This window comes from Pinus tabuliformis, chromosome 3_1, assembly GCF_031772625.1.
Source record: "Pinus tabuliformis cultivar Carrire ecotype Pingquan chromosome 3_1, CPIR1, whole genome shotgun sequence".
Taxonomy (NCBI): Eukaryota; Viridiplantae; Streptophyta; class Pinopsida; order Pinales; family Pinaceae; genus Pinus; species Pinus tabuliformis.
Window position 1 is genome coordinate 969519261 of NC_142301.1, and position 21484 is coordinate 969540744.

The 21484-nt window shown below is 39.8% G+C and overlaps 1 protein-coding gene across 1 annotated transcript in view; it reads right to left on the bottom strand.

Annotated features, from left to right (window-relative positions):
• Positions 1-18646, bottom strand: part of LOC149191060 (uncharacterized) — a 43142-nt gene extending 24496 nt beyond the window's left edge. The window contains exon 1 of the mRNA XM_089410651.1: positions 18448-18646. Within this exon, the coding sequence (XP_089266777.1) occupies positions 18448-18646 (199 nt within the window). The remainder of the gene's footprint in view (positions 1-18447) is intronic.
• Positions 18647-21484: the final 2838 nt, after the last annotated feature.

A 21484-nucleotide genomic window follows, 5' to 3' on the forward strand; every position in this document is an offset into this window, starting at 1 on the left:
TCACTGTGGAGCAGTCTGCAAAGCTGCAGGACTGTTGTGGTCTTTCTCAATGAACCTTGGAGGTTGAACTTGAGCATGTTGTCCTTGGTCATCACATTAATGGAAGCCCCAAGATCGATCAAAGTGTGTGGGACAATGGTGCCATTGATGTGCACATCTACTATAGGGCTTCCAGGGTCCAAATACTTTGGACAGATTACCTGCCCCAACATTAATTCAGAAAGTTTTCTAATGACATTAATGGTAGGGGCATCTCTTTTTCGCCTCCCTGGATGCTTGAAACACTTCTCCTTAATAAACTTGTTGTAAATAGGTATATCCTTGATGTCTTGGAGAAGTGGAATCTTAACACATAGGTTTTTCAATTCTCCCAGAAGTTCAGTCTCTTCTGGGGTAGGCTGGAGTGGTTGAGTTAATCTCTCAGGAAAGGGTGGATTTACTTTAAGAATGATTTCCTCTCTTTCTTCTTCAACCTCCCTAGGTGGAGGTGGAGGTTGGTTATCCAGGAGAACTCTCCCAGATCTCAGGTTAATTTCTTGGATCTCCACAACATAAGTTGGATATGATGTCTCTCCACTGTATACTTGTTGTGCCTGTTTGTTGTTCGGGTTCGGATTTGGCTGGGCAGGCATCTGGGGTTGTTTAGGTGGAGCAGAGTGTAATAGCTGTGGTTGGGCAGGTGGTGAAGGAAATAAAGTAGGAATATTGTTGTACTAGGGCCTCCACCCTTGGGGTGGTGCATTCCACTGAGGTTGTGGCAGAGCATATGGTTGAAATGACTAGCTAGCTGGCTGGGAATGATACTGAGATGCAAAGGACCAAGGAGGAGGTGTAGACTAGGAAGGATGAGCAGGGGGTCCCCAAGAAGGTATGGATGTGGTCTAGTTGGGGTTGTAATATGCATGGGATGACCCTTGCATGCCCTGCTGGTATGGCCTAGGCCCATGAGGTCTCCTTTGGTTTATGTAGCAGAGCTGCTCAGTGACCCCTTCAACTCCTTGATATACAACTTTGAGTCTAGGCGAAGAAGGCAACTTGTCTATGGAGTGGTTTTCTTCACAGACTACACAAATTTCAATAGAATTCAATGGACATTCATTCCTAGGGTGCTTCTTGGTGCATCTAGGACAGAAAATGGCCAAGGTTCTCTCTGCTTCCTCCTGCTTTCTCCCAATGTGCATAGTGTCCATCTGTAAGGCAAAGGTTTGCAACATCTCACTCTTAAAATCTTCCAGCATGTTTCCAATTTCACCCTTGATGGATGAATTGGAAGAGGATGTACTAACCATAGGTTGACTTCCCCTACCCTTTTTCCTAGCTACCCTAGAATGGTTTCTAAAGACAGTCTTGATATCCTCATAGGGTAACTGGTATATATCTCCTCCTGCTAACAAGTGTAGGGTATCCAAAAGGTCTTCCCTTACTCCTCTAAGTAGGACCAGCTTTAGTGACTCAGGGTCAAGTGTGCACCTGGCCCTTTTGTAACTAAGCTGGAATCTTTCTTCATAATCCTCTAGGGATTAATCATTACTTAAGTTCATCCTAAAAATTTCCTCTTTAGTATCTTTAGACCTACAATAGTCTCGATACTTGTTGTTGAAGGCTTGTTGCATCTGAGCCCAAGTTGTGATGTTATCCCCAAGTAAACCCATGAACTAGCGCAAAGCTACATCCTTGAGGGTAGATGGAAATAGTTTCAACTTCTGCTCATCAATTGTGTAGTCATAGGTTCAGCATATAATAACAAACTCAAATAGGAAAGTGTCAGGATATTTTATGGTCAAGCCATGGAAATGAGGAAGGGCAGAGGGGGTTATATTTTTCATCTTAGTGTCCCCATTGGCCTCCCTGATGGGGAAGGCACCCTCAACTCTCTCTCTATTCCCTCTGTCATTTATGTTTTCAGCCATTGGCTCGGTAGGAATGGGTTCTTCTTCTTCTTCTTCTTCCCCTGTAGGTTCTTCAAATATGTCTGGTTTCTCACCTAAGGGTTCCTCCAGTTCACAGCCACCAAAGAAGAGGGAAGGTTGGTTGTTTGATGCAGTGGGGGTATTTGGAAAAATTTTCCCTAAGTTATCCCTATTCCTACGAGGCATGAAAATAAATGTTCTTGTTTAGTTTTGTGATTTTTTTCAAACTTTGAAAGTGATTGCAGAATTGAAATTGCAGACTGAATGAAAACTACTGACTGAATGAAAAGATTAACTACTTGATTGAAATCTAACTTGCAGAATGGAAAGGAAAGCAAAGAATGCAAAATGAAAAGGAAGAAAACTAAATTAATTTTGCAGAAATGAAACTAATGGAAAAATATTAGAAACAAGAAATAGAAGAAAGAAATTAGTAATCACATATTACTCAGACGCCTTCCCGGGCAACGATGCCAAAAAGTGACGAGGACCACAACAAGAATGCTGCAACTCTTGGGCTACCAACTTTACTTTATCAACCCAAGGTTCGTACAAACTTGGAGGTGACAGTGCTCTGTACACAAGTAAAAGTGATGGTTCTGCCTTTTTTCACTATTCAGCTAGTGAGAGACCACTAGGGTTTTCAAGCCAGACTTCTATGGATTTAGAAGAAGCTTGGTTCCTTGATGAAAGTAATAGAAATCTACTGTAAGAGAGACCTGATCTACTGTAATAATGAAAAAGACTGAAATTCAATGCTAAGGCACACCATTTCCTAATTAACTGCTAAGAGTTATGCTTTGCAATAATGCTAAATTAACATTAAAAAAATGCTATTGTCCTAAGCATAGAAGTCAAAAACATCAAACATCATTGTTATGCATGTAAAGGACTATAATACATCTATTTTGTCTTTTTATACTTTTCATTAAAAATCAAATGTGCAAGCTAATCTCTTTTGGTGAGGTGGCAGGTGGCTTAGGGATGCTGGTGGATGAATGGAAGATTAAGGAGATGGTTGGAAGGTTTTGGAGACCCTTGGATGACCTTGGGTGGCTTCCTAAAGGTTTTCCCTTAATTCGGTCTCAAAACATGCCACTACAGGAAAACCTACAGGATGTACTAGAAACCTACATGATTCCCTATATTTCTATAGGATACAACCGAGAGAAAAATGATGGGTGTTGGAGGTGATGGAAGGCTTAGGGAAGGTGGTTGATGGGTGGAATGGAGTGAGAAAGGCCTAGGATTACTCAGAACCCAAAACCAAGTTTAGGAGATGGTTGGATTCGCTCAACATGCTTGGGGGAATTTCTATGTAAAATGATGAAATTGGTGAAGGTTTTGATGAAAACAAGGAATGCCTATGGGTGGATGAAGTTGGAAGGTGGTTGCTTGCTATGAGATCTCTTTCTACTTCTGAAGCACCTTCTCTGCATCAAACATGTGTAATTTCCAAAAAGTCATGTAAACAAGAAGAATTCTCATGAGCTAGAAAAGCATAATTTAATGAACTAACTATCTACCTTATGCATGAGGAAATTGCTGAATAAAATTGAATCATGGATGAGATCTACTACAAGAATGAAGATATAAGAGATGGCAATAAAATCCTACTTTGCAAAACTGATCAAATGCTGGTTCAAGTACAATAAACTCTAAATATTATGAAAGAAATGGAAATCTATCTTTTTGGGGCTGTATAAGGGTCCTTTCCTCAAATAAGAAGTGAGGCTAGGACACCTACTGACAACTTTGTGGTGCTTCTTTTATCCCTTCTAACCTGCTACTGAAGTAAGGCACTAATGGAGTCAAACTAATAAACAATTAATCAAATCTACACTACTTGCAATGAAATACTTCTAAAGACAATTTAACCATGAATCTATGAAACTAAGCTAAGCATACAGATATAAGAAGAGGAGCCTTTGCTGCTAGGGTTGGGCCCTAACCCAAGAGCTTTAGCCCTTTGAGTTAACTCAGTACTGGATCAAGAAAAATCTCATTCTTATTACCAAAACAGAAAATTACGTCAAAGTCTTCCACAAGTTTGGAGCTCGAAAATAACTAGAGTTTTTACAACAAAAATTCGAATCCTAATGAGGATCTAGGCCTCTCTACTTATACCACTAAAGTCTCCAATGACTTACTTAAATATAGGGAGGCTCAGCTCCAAAACTTGAGATGAACTAACTCTTTGTCTATCACTTGCTTGACTGCCTTTTGATCTTCATGACTTGGCTACTTGCACTCTGAGCTGGTGTGATTAATGGAGGAATATTTAAGTGGGGGAGGAGTAAATGAGGAGGATTTACCTCCTACAATCTCTCTCCCTTGTCCCATTCAAGTTTCAAACCTTAGTCTTTCCAAAATTCCTCGATTTTCTCTTCCAAACCTACATTCAATGCATATTAGTCCACTAGGCATAATATCTCACTTTAACTCATCTCATTAAACAAAATATAATCGAAAAATGTAATAAGTTGTGCGAAGAGTTGGTTTGACTAAGTTAGGAGGTGAATTAAGGCCCATATAATTACCCAATGATGAGGCTCATCAGGCGCCCACTGCAGGATGGTCGAGACTAGCCTTCCTCACTGTTTCCTGTAGTTTTCTTGTGTTTCCTATAGGTGCTCACTGTAGGATGGCCGAGACTAGATTTCTCCTTTGATGGATCCTCTAGGTGATCCCAATTCTCAAAATCTCGAAATGAACGATGTCATGCATGAAAGTTAGGTAATATTTCTATTTATGGCCGATTTCATTAAGTGATGTGTTGGATGGCTGAGTACGTAATTTATCCTTTTGGACCGTTGGACCACTAGTAGTTATCATGCAACCCTTTCTCGTAATCATCACCCACTCCTGTACAATGTAACTCGACCACATTTCCGATTTATTCCCTTTGATGTGACCTTTCCACGTGTTCATTTGACTAGCACTTTAACTTTTTGTTATCGGGCTGAGGGTGGCCAAGTTAATTGGCCACCTTCAGCTTATAAAACCAACTTTTTCATATTCCTACAATTTTAATCATATTCGTACTTAGGAGAGAGTGTGGATGAGGTGACATACTTGTGGCTTCCTTTTCTTTGTTGATGCATGCTGGAGGGTGGCTCTGCTATGCTGCTTATGGTTCAGGTACATCTTCTCTTTTGCTCTCTTTTTGTTGATTTTATTCTGTTGATAGGTTGTCTTCTTGTTGTGATGTGTAGGTGCTGGCTTCTTCTGTTGTTGTTGAGCTTTGGAGAGGTGCCATAGTGCTTGCAGGTATGTTGCTACTCTTCCAATGCATGGGTGTTGAAGGTTGAGCTTGGAGACTGCTGCTGCTTCAAAATAGGCTGCTACAGGGTTTCCTGTAGTACTATAGGAAATCTTGTAGCTGCCCTTTTTTTTTTGAATTTTTGTGGTCTTTCTTTTGCTTGGAGGGTGAAAATATATTGAAGGGAGTGGAAGGTGTGGCCATGGAGTGGTAGGTGAGGTAGGCAACTGGTGCTGTGGCCCTTTGATTTTTCTTTGTTTCCTCTCTCTTTTTTTTTAAGTGGATTTCTTGATGGACACAGAGGGTGACATGGTCATGAAATGGTGATGGTTGAGATTCGGTGAAGTCAATGGCCTTTTTCTCAACCCAAGATAGGTCTGCATCATGATTTTTCAATCGGAATTTCTTTCCTGTAGATTTTCAGGACTTCCTGTAGTACTACATGAAACTCCTATAGTAACTACAGGAAATCCTGTAAAAGTCACAAAATTCCCTAAAGATTGGATTTTTGATGGTTGGAGATGGGTATGGATGGATGAAACATGGGGGTCATGGAGGAGATGACATGAATGAAGGAAAAAGGGGGTTTTGCATGGATTTCTTCGCACTGAACGTGGTGTCCATTATCTTCTTGAAAACCTGCAAAAACCAAAACTATTATGAGTGAGTAGGTTTGAGGTCCCTGCTATTATTTTTGTGTCTGTGTTTTTTTTTTTGAAAGAAAACTAGGTTGCCTCAAAGGAGGTTTTCATCTTGGTTGCCTGCCCTAGGTGCCTTAAAGGAGTTTTTAACCCGGGGGTATTTTATTTTTCTCTTTTTCCTTTTTCCCCTTTTTTTCACTCTTGGGCCGCCTCAAGGAGGTTTTCAACCCAAATGTTGGCATGAGTTGCCTCATGGAGGTTTTCACCTAGGTTTCTTATTTTTTTCTTCTTCAAAGATTCAACAATATTCAGGAATTTGGTGAGGTGGAAGCTGAGACTGCTTCAATCACCATTACTGCCTTACTGATACTATTGATGAACTCCTATTTTGACAAAGGATTTTTGTAGGATTTCAATCTATACTCATTGACAAGCAAGGGGATACCTTCTTCATCAATGGCTCTTATCTGAGCAATCCCGTTGTCATGGAGCTTTTCTATCACATATGGGCCCAGCCATTTGGTCATCAACTTGCCTTTGAAATCCTTGAACCTGGAGTCATACAACAGAGCCCAATCGCCTTCTTGAAACAATTTGTCTTTGATATTTTTGTCATGCCAGACCTTTCTTTGTACTTGAGTCACCTTTGTGTGCAGGAGGGCCTGCATCCTGAATTCATCTAACCCATTGAGTTGGAGCAGCCTCTCTTGTTGTGCCCTTGTAACATCTAGATCCAATTGTGCTGCCATCCTTAAAGTGTTGTACTCAAACTCAATGGAGAGCAGAGCCTTCTTCCCATAGACCAAATCATAAGGGGTGAAGCCAGTGGTTGTCTTCCAAGTTGTATTGTAGGCCCAAGTGGCCTCCACTAGTCTGTCAACCCAATCCTTCCTGCTGTTGCTCACCACCTTTGTCAGAATGCTTTCCAATGCTCTGTTGGTAACTTCTACTTGTCCATTGGCCTGAGGGTGGTAAGGAGTGGACTTCCTGTGCTTGATCTTATGCTGGCTTAACAGATTCTCAATCATGTGTGAGGTGAATTGAGTGCCCTGATCAGTGACTAGCTCTCTAGGGTATCCAAACTTGTAAAACACATTCTCCCTCAAGAACTCAACCACTTTCTCTTCTGTGGCTACCTTGACAACTTTGGTTTCAACCCACTTTGTTAAGTAGTCAGTGCACACAATGATGTACTTTTTCTGTCCTAATGGAGGATCAATGGGCCCAATGAAATCCATGCCCCACTTGTCAAATGGCTCAAAAGTCACTTGAGGTTGCAAAGGCATTTCATCCCTGGGAGTAGGTTTCCCCATTCTTTGGCACCAATCACATTGGTTGGTATATCTTCTTGCATCTTGGTGGAGAGTGGGCCAATAGTAGCCAGCTTGTAGTACCTTGAAGGTTGTCCTTTTGGCTACAAAGTGACCTCCACAAGGCCCATCATGACAAGCCATAAGGATGTCAAAAAATTCCTCCTCTCTGACACATCGTCTCAGAATTTGATCTCGGCACAGTTTGAAGAGATTTCCCCCAATCCAAGTGAATGGGGAGATTTTCCTTATAATTCTGCTCTTTTCCTTGGAGGACAGATTTGGAGGGAACTGTGCAAATATTAAGTAGTTTTCTATGTCAGCAAACCACGAAGAGAGAATTGAAATGGCAAGCAAATGCTCATATGGCATCTAATCATCAACCATTCCTTCCTCACCTGCAGGTAAAGCCAATATGGAAAAAAAATCTGCAACTACATTTTCTCTGCCAGGCTTATCAATGATAGTTAGATCAAATTGTTGTAACAAAAGCAACCATCTAATAATTCAGGCATTCACATCAGGTTTGTTCATCAAATATTTAATAGTAGCATGGTCAGTATGTACAAAGGTCTGGTAACCAATAATGTAATGTCTAAATTTATTCAAGGAATGGACAACAACTAGGAGCTCCTTTTCAGTCACAGTGTAGTTCAACTCAGCTTTGGACAAATTTTTGCTGATGAAGTAAATGACATAAGGTAGCTTGTCATCTATCTGGCCCAGAGCTTCTCCTATAGCTTTGTCAGAGGCATCAACATGGATGTGGAAAGGAAGATCCCAATTTGGGCCTCGGAGTATAGGTGCAGTAGTCAACTTGTCCTTTAGGGTTTCTAGGGCCTCTTGGCAGCTTTCTGACCATAAAAATTTGGAGTCCTTGGCCAACAGTCCAAACAAAGGTGAGGCTACCTTGCTGAAGTCTTTTATGAATCTCCTATAGTATCCAATTAAGCCTAAGAAACTTCTGACATCCCTCTGCTTCTAAGGAGTAGGGACCCTCTTTATGATAGCTATCTTATTTGGGTCTACTTGCAGTCCTTCCTGGGATATTGAGTGACCTAGAACAGTCCCTGCAGTCATCAAGAAATCACACTTCTTGGGACTAAGGGATAAGTTCATTTCAATGCATTTGTTTAATACCTTTCCCAAGTTAGAGAGAGCCTCCAGGAAATCACACCCATAGGGGGTGAAATCATCCATATAAATTTCCATAGAGTCATGGAATAACTCTGCAAAGATGCTCAGGACTTCCCTCTAAAAAGTGGTAGGGGCATTGCATAACCCAAAAGGAAGGACCCTATAAGAAAAAGTACCCCAGGGATATGTGAAGGTGGTTTTATCCTGGTCGTTTGGGTTGATCTAGATCTGATTGTAACCACTGAATCCACCCAATACTTGGTCAATGAAAGGTAGAGGTAAATGGTCCTTTTTTTGTGGCTTTGTTTAGCTCTTGGTAATCCACACATATCCTCCACTTTCCATTTTTCTTTGGAACCAGAACTAGAGGAGACACCCACTTACTATCTGAGATGGGGTAAATGAACCCTACATCCAACAACTTTTGTAGTTCTTCTTTGACTATATCCTTGAGGGCTAGGTTCATTCTTCTCTAATATTGGCACACTGGCTTGCAACCTTCCTTGATGTAAATGTGGTGGGTACACACTGAAGGGTGCACCCCCTTCATTTCCTTGTAACTCCAGGCAAAGGCATCCATATTCTTTCTTAACATGCCACATAACTCCTCTTCCTGATGTATAGAGAGAGAGGGGTTGATTTTCAATGTTCTTTCTGGGCCAAATTCTATCATCTTGACATGAGTAGGGCTTGAATAAGCTAGGCATAGATCAGTCCAAGGGTTATCTTCGAATTTCTTCACTAACTCCTCAAGAGACATGGTGTTGGGGGGCTGATTCTGGAGGATTTTCTTAATCATGTCATTTTCATTAGGTTTCCCCCCTCCTATAGTAGCATCTAGGGTACTGATTAGGGAAGATTAGATTTCATATTATTCCTCCTCTTCTAAACATAATGGTAAGTCATGCTCCAGAGATGGGTGAGCAGGAGGGTACAAGACCGATTGTTTGGACAAATGCCCATTTTTAATGGTCATATTTCCAGCCCTGCAACTTATGTAAGCATCAACAATGGCTAACCATGGCCTTCTAAGGATGAGAGGATAACCATTGAACTTGGTATTAGGTTGGAGAACTAAGAAGTCAGCAGGGTATTCCCAGGAATCAATGGAGACCATCACATCCTCAACAAATCCCTCAGGAGCTATTGTGGACCTGTCCGCGAGCTGCAAGATTGTTGTGGTCTTTCTTAATGATCCCTGGAGATTTAGTTTAAGCATAGTCTCCTTAGTCATCACATTGATGGCATCCCAAAGATCGACTAAGGTATGGGGGACAATGATGCCATCGGTGTGTACCTCTACCACAGGACTCCCAGAATATAGATACTTTGGGAAAATCACCTGCCCCAACATTAAGTCGGATAGTTGTCCAATGACATTAATAGTAGGGGTGTCTTTCTTTCACCTCCTAGGATGTTTGAAACATTGCTCCTTGATTAACTTGTTGTAGATGGGGACATCCTTGATATCTTGGAGAAGCGAGATTTTAACGCACAGGTTTTTCAATTCACCCAGAAGTTCAGTCTCTTCTAGGGTGTGCTGGACAAGATGGATCAATCTCTTATGAAAAGGAGGTGGATTTTCTTAAGGGACACTCTCCTACTTTTCCTCTTCAATCTCCTCAGGTGGAGATGGAGCTTGATTATCTGGAAGCACTCTTCCAGACCTGAGGTTAATTTCTTGAATTTCCACAACATAGGCAGGGTAAGATGCTTCTCCATTGTAGACCTGTTGTTCCTGTCTGTTGTTCGGGTTCATATTTGATTGGGTAGGCATCTGAGGTTGCTTAGGTGGAGCAGGGTGTAGGAGATGTGATTGAGATGGAGGTGGAGGAAGTAAAGCTGGAGCTTGGTTGTATGGGGGCCTCCACCCCTGGGATGGTGCATTCCACTGAGGTTGTGGAGGAGCATATGGTTGAAATGGTTGGTTGGCAGGTTGGGAATGGTATTGAGGTGCAAAAGACCAGGGAGAAGGTGTGGACCATGAAGGATGAGCAGGAGGGCACCAAGGGGGAATGGATGTATTCTGGTTAGGGTTGTAATATGAATAGGATGCCCCTTGCATGCCTTGCTAGTATGGTTGAGGTCCTTGAGGCCTCCTTTGGTTGATGTAGCAGAGTTGTTTAATCACCCCTTCAGTTCTTAAAACACAACTTTTAGTCCAGGCAGAGAAGGGAACTTATCTGTGGAGTGGTTCTCCTCACAGACCGAGTAGATTTCTATAAGATTTAATGGACATTCGTTCCTAGGGTGCCTCCTGGTGCATCTAGGGCAGAATATAACTAAGGATCTCTTTTCTTCTTCCTACTTCCTCTTGATCTGCATGGTGTCCATTTGTAGAGCAAGGGTATGCAACATTTCACTCTTAAAATCTTCCAACATGTTCAAAATTTCACTTTTGATGGATGTGTTGGAGGAGGATGAACTAGCCAAAGCTTTAATAGCCCTACCCTTATTTCTAGTTGCCCTAGAATGATTTTTGGAAACTGTCTTGGTAACATCATATGGTAACTGATAGATGTCCCCTCCTGACAACAATTTTAGGGTTTCTAGGAGATCTTCCCTGATCCCTCTAAGAAGGACTAGCTTAGGCGATTTAGGATCAAGGATGCACCTGGCCCTTTTGTAGCTGAGTTGGAACCTTTCCTCATAATCTTCTAAAGATTCATCATGTCCCAAGGTCATTCTGAAAATTTCCTCTTTGGTATCTGTTATCACAAAACCTAACCCTGACAAGCTGCTGATCAGGTAGACCTTGAGTAACTGTTTCAAACCAACTTTTGGCTGAGGCTTAGCCTCCTCAACCTGAGAGGGATCTCTCACTAGGTTAAAGATTTTGATAATGGATTAGATGGCTAACTCTATGAAACAAATGAAGAAGTGTAAATGGTTGAAACATAGTCAATAAACATCCATTGGGCTTATGGAGTCAGAAAATGCTTAGTATGACAACAATATTAGCTGAACATGGAAGTCAGGGCATCAAAAGTTCAATGTATTAGTTAACACATAGAAAGATGTAGGAAACACAGTCTACAAATGCATGAAGGAAGTTAGAGCATTGCCAATGAGTTCTAAGTATCATACATTCATACCACTGCAAATAAGGAAATGAAGACAAACATAAAACAATCCACCATTGAACTCTTTCTGAATCCTGAGAAGTAAAGCCAAAGTCTGTATTCATAAAAACATAATCTTCTACAATGACACAATATGAGTGTTTTCTCTGAAAATTTCCAACCCTTGGTGCATTACATCTCTTGTCATATATAGAGTTTCCTTACAAGCTTGAATTCCTTCCTCCAGCAAGAGGGGAATTCGAATTTCTCTAGACCTGACACCTATTGAACTTTAAACAAATTATTAATTACAACTGACTGTAAACTAACAGTCTTAGAGACCTAATTTGACTAGGAGTGTAACTCCTTATCTATGCTGGCAACAACCTTAGCTATGAAAACAAACTCGTTCTTTGACATTTGTCCCTCTTCATCTTTGGCTTGAGTGATGACTTTAAACTTCATGCTGGCCTTTGATTGCTTGTCCTTTAACTGTCCCTAGATACTAGGAAAACTGCCCCTGTTTTTTCTGCTTTGGTCTTCAAAGTGGTTCCTCGAATTCTGCTAACCATTTTATCCCTTTTAATAACATGTGATGCCTTGAATTAGTCCAAAGGTCCTGCTTATATACTCGTGCTAAGACAAAACCCCTTAGATTCTGGTTGAAGCATGACAACTGTCTGAGCTATGAAATGACTGCTGTTTTCGTAGCGCAGAGTTTGGAGATATTAAATGCCTCTCATTCTTTGAATTTTCCTTTGCTTAGTATTCAAAACTTCTGAGGTGGCCCTTTTGTGTCTTCTACAACAGCATTCTTTCATAATGGTTCCCCCTTTTCATTTCAAAATTGATTCAAAAAACAAAACTGGTAGCTTCAGCAGTTTCGTAGCGTGCTACGAAACTGCTGTGCATTATATGTCATTTTTAGCAGTTTCGTAGCGCACTACGAAACTGTTGTGTGAGTCAAAAACACAATTTTTTTTCATTCTTGGGATTTTTAATGGCTTCTCCATATGCTAATGAGCCAACCAAAACTGACATTGTCCATCCAAAAATAATCTTCAATCTTCAAAAAGTAAGTTTTGTATCAAAATTGTGTCAAAATTTCTTCACTTATTGTCAGGTTCATTTATGTTGAGGCTGTTCTTCTGGTTCATTCAGTTGAATCTTCAAATCTTCAATCTATCTTTTCATCATTCAGATACTAGTTCTTAATTTTTCATTGACCCTTCTGATATATCTTGCCTCTTTTATTGCAGGGACCATCCAAGTGAAATATTGAGCATGACAGCTAACTACTTTAGGTATTGAAGCTTTTTTATCTTCCCATAGATCCTCCATTCTGTTGAAATTGGCTTCCTTAACTGCATGTTTCCTTGTTTTTTTTTCTAAGTTTGGAAATCTCAAGATTGGCAAGCTTCAATTTCTTCTTAACCTTCTCAAAGCTACATTCTTCCTTATGAGTGATAACTGTCTTACCTTTGTCATCTTTGTGTAGTTGTGATGATGTTTCTAATAGAACCACAGGTTCTTTATGTAATTCTGCTACCTCCCCTGTCTCACTTGCTTCTGGCTATGCCTCTTGTATCCTTCTTGAATGCCTTGTCATAGGTCTTCTTGGCTTGAACACAAACTCTGAGACCTGGTCATCAAATTGAAGCTTTTTGGAAGATTTAACTCTTTTGGTTTTGTTCTTGCTGGCTTCAAGTAGCTCTGCTTGGACCAAAGGAATCTCTTCTATGTCGATGGCCTAGAGGAGATCATTCAAATTTCTCTTTGAGGTTGGGCTTTCATCAACAATCACAGTCTTCCCCTTTTCCTTGGCTAATTGACTTCTTGTTACTCTTCTTTGGACAATTTTATCAACGGACTACTCTTGTACCACCTCATTGATCTGAACCTTCTTTCTCTGTGACTGTTGGAGTGTGTCTTGAACTGCTAATGGTGTCATAGGCTCCTTCACCTACTTTCTGGCTTTCAATTTCACAAATCTTCTTGATCTTGTTTCCTCCTGATGACTTACTGCTAGTGAAGAAATCTCCTCAGCCTTAGGGCTAAGTCCTGTTTTAGTTTTAAAGCCTGTCATAAACAAGAAAGCAGACCATTCTCTTCCAATCTTCTGAACCTCATGTAAAACAATAAACTTGATGAACCCATGATGGAATAAGGAGGTTTCAAAAGCTTCTTTCTTCAATTGAACCTTATCAGAAATTTTGCCTAAGCCACGAAACAGATAAAAAGGTAAATCAAGAGATATCTTTCTAGTGAAATGTAAGAGGAGCTTAAAATGGTAAGAGTACACCTTATGATATCTTCCCTCACAGGTAAAATATCTTTGGATGCATGTCAGCAAGTTGGCATATGAATCCTTTACATAGCTTCTGGGCACTGATTTGGTTAAGTCTGAGCCTATGAATTCTGGCTTCAAAAATTCTTGGCAGGGTGCCATTTCGAATTTAAAGTTCTTGAACCATCTTTCCTGGCCTCTTGGTATCTCGGTGACTGCAGATATGACCTCAGGAGAAATTGGAATTTCTAGCACTCCAACTCTTGAATTCAAACCAGTGAAATTGAAAGCAAAATCTTTGGTTACTTGAACATGACCACCTTGAAGTTTTTCGTAGAATCTCCAACAACCCACCTGTTTGAATGCATGTTCAACCTCTCTACTTCTCATGAGCACATATAAACCTTCAGGCTCAGCTCTAAGACACCGGCCTGATCTGTGATTTTTCCTTTCTTCGGACATGTCTATGAAATCCCTGCAAAGAAACTTGAAGATAAACCTACACTGTATTAGTTTTAACACTGCCTCACTTGAATTTGAAACTGAGAAGTGCCTCGCTTGAGCTTTCAAAAAGTTCTGATGAGTGCCGTCCTTAAGCTTGCCAATTGTCTTCTTATGCATGAAAGGAACACGAGAAAAACCAAGACTAACTCACCTCACCTTACTTTTTTTGAAATTTGAAATAATGTGTACAAGACATCTAACGAATCTAATGATGAGAATGAATGGCTACATGTGATAGGCATGGTTCAAGCACTGACACATGGTGATGAAACATTAACAGATTTTGATGGAAAAGACAACTAGACAAGATCTGGCACGAATCCCCGATTTCGTAGCGCAGCTAGTGCAAATTCTGGGTTTTGCGCTACGAAATCTCCTAGTTATGAATCCCTGTTTTCGTAGCGCACATAGTGTATTTTTATGAGTTTGCGCTATGAAAACTCCTAGTTGATTTCGTAGCGCATGCCAACTTTAAAACAGTCTTAACACATGACACCTATGAACCAATGTGGGACTAATGATAGTTAAAACAAGATTGTTGACCTTATTTAACAATGGGAATAAGACTCTATCCTATGTTTTAGACTCCCTAAACAAAACAATAGAAATGACTTGACCAAGACTGACTTACAACTTTGAAACCATACTAGTTGTCCAATTTTTTTTTTTTTTTTTAGTGATCACAGTATCTTTGGACTGGCAATAGTCCCTATACTTATTGTTGAAAGCTTGTTGCATGTGAGCCCAGGTGGTGATGCTATCCCCAGGTAAACCCATGAACCAGCGTAAGGCTGCATCTTTGAGAGCGGATGGGAACAATTTCAACTTCTGGTCATCAGAGGTGTAATCATAAGTTCTACATATGACAAAAAACTCGAACAAAAAGGTATTCGAGTCTTCTAAGGCTAGGCCATGAAAGCGAGGAAGAGCAGAGGGGCTTATGTTTTTCATCCTAGCATCCCCATTATTTTATTTGATGGGAAACACACCCTCAACTCTATTATTATCTCCTTCTATGTCTCCAATCCCATTTCTATTTTCAACCATGGTGTAAGTTGGTGGAATGGTCTCTTCTTCTTCCCTGATAGGCTCTTCAAAAATATTTGGTTGTTCGCCTAATGGGTCCTCTAGCTCACAGCCACCAAAGAAGAGGGAAGGTTGGTTGTTTGATGCAGTGGGGGTATTTGGAAAAAAATTCCCTAAGTTGTCTCTACTCCTACGAGGCATGAAAGGAGTTTGTTTTTTTTCTTCTTTAAGGTTTTTTTTTTTAAACTACTTGCATATTGGAAAGAATGCAAAACCAAATTGCAACTACTTGCTAAATTGGAAAGAAAGCACAAGATTGCAACTATTTGCTGAATGGAACTACTTCCAGAATTGGAAAGAAAGCAAAAGATTGCAACTATTTGTTGAATGGAACTATTTGTAGAATTAGAAAGAAATAAGGAAAGAAAGAAAGCAGAAATCACATCTACTTAGACACCTCCCTGGTAATGGTGCCAAAAAGTGACGAATGCTAGTATTGCAACAAGAATGATGCAACTCCTAGGGCTACGAACTTTACTTCATCAACCAGGGGTTTGTACAAACTTGGAGGTGACAGTGCTTTAACATAGTAGATGCAATGGTATAATCTTGTCACTTTTCAACTGGGGTGATAAACCATTAGGGTTTTTCAAACCAATCTTCTATTGGCTAGAAGGAGTCTGATTACCAAATGAAAAAGGGAAAATTATCCTTAATGCAAAAAAGTAGTGCTGCCTATTCTAGGAAATGAAACACTGAATTGGAGGATGCTATAATGTGACATGCAATCATCTAGCTACACATTTACACATTATGCTTGCAAAAGAAACCTAACTTAACCTTGTTGATAACATGTGATGATCTAGATTAACTGAGCATGGAATCTAATCTAAGAAGTATTTTGACTGTTACATGCATGCGCTAATTTAGAAATTGCAAAAAAGGCTTTTTTTTTTTAGTGTTATGAATGCAAATGCTAATTTTCACTTGTTGTTTGGCAGGGGAGACAATTATGGAGGGAAAGGTATGGACTAGTCTCAAGGGTATGGAAGCCAAGTGGAGGCCTAATCTAAGCTCAGATGACAATTTTTGCTAAATTCGGGCTTAAAACAGGCTGCTACAGGGTTTCCTGTAGTACTACTACATGATGTCCTAGTTCTACTATAGGATGCCCTGTTTTACTATAGGAAACAGGTTGAAAGCTTAGGAGATGGTAGGAAAGGTAGAATGAAGTGTGGGAAAGGTGTCTGATGGGGAAATAAGGCATGGATGAGGTGGACTCTATCCAAGGCTCAGTCAAATGCTTCAAGATGGTTGGATTTTCTCAATGGAAATGACAACTTTGCTTACAAAGCAATAATTCGAATTTAGGGTTTAGTGGACCTTGGTAGCATGGATGGACAAGACTTGGATGAGGTGAATGAGCTGAGGTCTCCCTACAAATTAGAAGCTCCTGCAACAATATAAACTCTTGTCTATTCATCTATACATGGAAAATATTCATTGAATGGAGGAAAACTGAGTTATTATTAGCTAATGACTAGGTTCATGAATGGAAGTGATTTAAAACCATAACAAAAATTAAGAGATCAAAATGACAATTGAAAATAATCCTAAGAAGCTCAAAGACAATGATATATTAATTAAGAAACCATAGATTATGCAGTAATCAAACAAGAAATTTGTTTTGGGTTGTGTGAATGGAACCCTAAAGTCAAGATCCTATAAGGAAGATGAGGTGAAAGCCACTCACACAAGCTTTTATGAAGTGTTTACTATCACTATGATATCACTGATCTAACTATCCACAAATGGAAGAAAAGTAATTAATCACCCAAATACTTGCATATTAACAAAACCAAAATCACTTCAGGAGATAACTAGGAATGTAATCTAAGCATACATGTACAAAAAGAGGAACCTTGGCTGCTAGGGTTGGGCCCTAACCCAAGAGCTTCAGCCCTTTGATTCAACTCAATGCTGGATCAAAGGAATGCTTCTCATTTTCATTAAAATATCAAAAGTACATAAGAGTCATCAATCACAATGTCGTAGCTCGAAAATGCCTCTTGGCTAAAACAAAATAAGTCGAATCCTAATGAGGCTCTAGGCCTTCTTATTTATACAACTAAAGCTACCAAAAACTTCCTTAAATTTAGGGAGGCTTGGCTCCCATCTTGAGATCAGCTGGTCTTTAACTATCACTGGCTTGGCTACCAATGACCTTAATGGCTCAGTTGCTTGTAACTTTGAGCTGATGAGATCTGGTGGAGGAATCTTTGAGTGAGTGAGGAGTTAAGGAGGGAGATCCAATCTCCTAAAATCCCTCTTGCTTGTCTACTTCAAGTTCCTGCACTTTAATTAGCCAAAATTTGCTCCAAAACCTGCAATCAATGCACATTAGACCACAAGACATGACATCTCATCTTTACCCTTCTCACTAAGCAAAATATAACAAAACATGTAAAGAAATGTGAGAAAAGTTGATTTTAATAAGCTGGAGAGTGGCATTAAGGTCCATATAATTTACCCATTGATGAGCCTCATCAGATGGTAACTTCATCCACATTGCAATTTGGTTACAAACAAAAAAGTCATGCCACCTCTATGCTTGATGGCCTCCATTTTCTGAGTTGCCCAAACCTGTTAAGTGCCTGGCTAAGCCAAATTTCTACCATATGCTTGAGTCCAGTTAACTCCTTGTAGCCATGGAGGGATTGAATAGCTTAATTGTCCACTTGTGCTACTAACCCCAACACTAACTGGATGTGGCCTATAATACATAGGATTTATCCCTGCACTAGTAGTTGTATAGGGGGTGGGTATAACCCCTGAATGATAGTGGGGGACTTGGATGTTAATCAAGTCTTGGTATGATGGTGTATGATTTTCAATGTGGTCCAAAGTGTTGGACATCATCCTGTTTGCCTCCAACTGATTTGCACCATACTCTTCCCTATCTGTGACCCCTTGTTTTACCAACACTTGTTGAGCCTTTCTTGCCTCCCTCTCTTGCCTTGCCAACTATTTTTGATGTTCCATCTCTTCCCTTGTCTTTTGTCTTTCAAACCTTTCCTTTGCCTGAGTTGTTGTTGTTGCAACATTTGAATCTCTCTTTTCCTTGGCCAAACCCTTCTTTCTCTATTTATATTCCTAAATTTCAGTTTTTCTACACTCAGACTTGAACATTAGGTTCATATATTCTTCAGAGGTGAGTAAATGTGAACTCCTCTCTAACCAAAGATAGTCTGTTGTTGAATGTGTTGAAGAGGCTTTCACTCTCTCCACTGGGAGTTTTAGGAACCTACCAAGTATTGTTTGGTTTGTTGAAACATGCTCCTGATGAACTGACACTTGCCTTTCAACCTCAGGGGAACCTGATTGAACCCCATTGTTTTCCTCATTTGGTACTTCATTCTGAATATACTCTTCTTCCAGTGATCCATTGTCCACAAAATAATGAACAATTTCAATGCTCAACTCTATTGGTTGAGAAGGCATTTCCATGCTTTCATCATTGGTGGATGACACATTATGTTTGTTGTTATTCATCATGGCCTCTGCCAACCATGATGGTGGGGTTACTTGGGTTGGCATGCTCAATTGGTCATTGTTGATTCTTGTTACATTCTCATTTGAAACCACATTTGCATTGTCATTTTCATGATCAACTGCCTCATTTGGAATATCACATGCAAAATTAGTAGGTGCTTCAGTGGGTGTGGCAACCTCCATGTTATTGACAATTGGTTCATTATTGAATTGTGTCTCACATACATGTTCATCATCATAGAGGTTCCCTTGAGAAAGGGATATCATACCTTCAACAGCAATAACATCTTCCTACCAATCCACATCTTCTTGGGCATCAACCTGGTCATGTAAGTCCTCTGCTTCCTGACCTTCCACAACAAATGCCTGGCTGCAACTAGTATCATTAATAAGAGCATCAACATTCAGTGGCAAAATTCCAGTCCTCCTAAATCCAACCTTGATATTAGAAGGTGTTAGAGCCCTTTTAAATTATTTACTTGCAAGCTCAGCTAGCTCAAGTATTTTTACCTCGACCCCTAGATTCTTTGCCATCCATGAAGCTCGCTTTGCCCTGAAAAAATTCTTGAAAGGCCCAAACGTGCTGACATCAAGGGGTTGCAATCTGTGAGTGGTATGAGCTGGTAGTGTTAATAGATCACTGCCCAAAGTGTTGGCCTCCTCGATTGTCTGCACAACCATGTGGTTTCCATGGCCATCTAATATTAGTAGGTGTCTATTTTCAAGTGAGACATCACCTAGCACAGATGCAACGAAGTGAAAAAGCCAATTCAGGAAGAGTTCCTTTTTCATCCATGCATGGGTATGTGCAACCATGCATGCACCTAGTTCACAATTTTGTATATAGTTTTTAAGTTGTGTTTTTCCTTTGAATAAATAAAAACTTGGGATTGAAGAACTAGTTGCATTGATACAACAAAATATAGTGATCCACTCCTTGCTCCTAGGCAAAAATTTTGGCACATATTTGCTCCTCTCTTGGCAATTACCCGCATGCCACAATTCCTTCTAGCTTGTAAGTTTGTTTTGTCACAGTTCTAGATATGGTTTGGGGGATAAGAGTGTTTCTCATATGCATGGGAAAGGGTGTCATAGAACTTAGACACAATTGTAGGGTATAAATTTAAAACCCGTCTCTGTCAAGACCCATCGCTGTTCGTAAGACAAGGTCTGGATGCCTTTTTTAAACCCACTCCACCAAGATTTGCTAGGAAACCCATCTTTGAAGGGGTTTGGCCTCCCCTGATAGATTTGAGCTACTGTGGATTTGAGTTGTATCAACTCTAACCCATGTCCCATTTGGGCCATCTCCTTACACCACACAACCACCTCAGCCTCCTCCTCTTCAGTCATAACAGTAACAGGCCCTCTATGCTTTGTATTAGTGAGCCCATTAATCCAATAATGTATGCTTGAGGATGCAATTCCATGTTTTTTGCAGATGCACGTACTGAATATCCCCTGAACTCTATGTCATCAATTGCACCTAGCATGTCTTCCTTTGTCCACCCTCTTATGGCACTGATCTTCTTAGTTGAGCTTGCACCTTGTATTGTGGTTGAGGGTGGCTCTATGGTAGATGGCTGGATAGTAGGATCTGCCACCACATGAGAATTCTCAACATCATTGCATGGAGAATTGGAAACAATGACATCAATGAAAATTTCCTCTTCCGTTGAAGTGCATCACAATTGGGCACCCTTGGTCCCTCACCTCCTCCTGTTCCTTATACGATCTACAATTGAAACTCGTGGAATGGTTGCAACAACATGCATGTTAAAATTTATTTTTGTCAGTGGAAGTTGTTTCAACAATAGAAACTCAGTATTATCTGAATAAGAAATTTAAATATGAAAAGGGTAATCAATAATTGCAACTTGCATAATAAAAACTCAGTCTTATTTATTTCTTGAAATTTAAATATGAACAGGTTAATCAATACTTGCAACCTGCATATATTTGAATAAGAAATTTATGTGTTTGCATCGACTTGAATCTCCATCCACAGGTTGTAGTGTTTGACCATATCTTAAAACACTCCAGTTCTCTACATTGTTAGCTACAACTGCTTCCAATTCTGCCATTCTTAGAGGCATGACAGTTATTGCATACAAGCTGCCAAATTGTTGTGATTAAGGAATGATCAGGCCTATGTGTTTTGACTCATATGCTCTGTTATTTTTGTCTCTGTTGTCTTTGTTTGGCATGATTAATTTTTTTGTCTCTATTGACTCAGATGCTATGGTTTTTTCTCTACAATTTCACACACAAAATCCGAATTTCACACATAGAAGCCTAATGTTTGTCAAAATTGGAGATAAGGATTTGTTTAAATTTGTGCTTCACAAGAATCTTGGTAGGTTTTTTTAGTATCTATAGGCCTATATTATACTTCATTGTCCTATTAATAAGAAAAAAGGGAATAGATAACATGTGTGAGGAGGTTGCTATTTCCTTTCTTAAAAGTTAAACATGGAGATTTAACTTGGCCATTTCCATGGTGTTTGTCAATTTAAGTATCATTATCTATTTCTTCCATTGTGTTGTTTTAGGTTTTGAATAGCTATTGATTGTGATATCGATATTAAAAACTTCTTTGCATAACGCATCAAATTTATAGTCCTTCACATTCTGCTTTTACATTATGGATTGATGTTGACTACCTTTGTCCTCCACCACTTGAGCAACAAAGGTCTTGTTCAACCAATATAACTCAATAAGTTTAAAACTCTTGGTGTCTTTGGTTCTTAAATAACTAGTGTCCAGGGCCCATTCATTAAACTTTACCTTTAG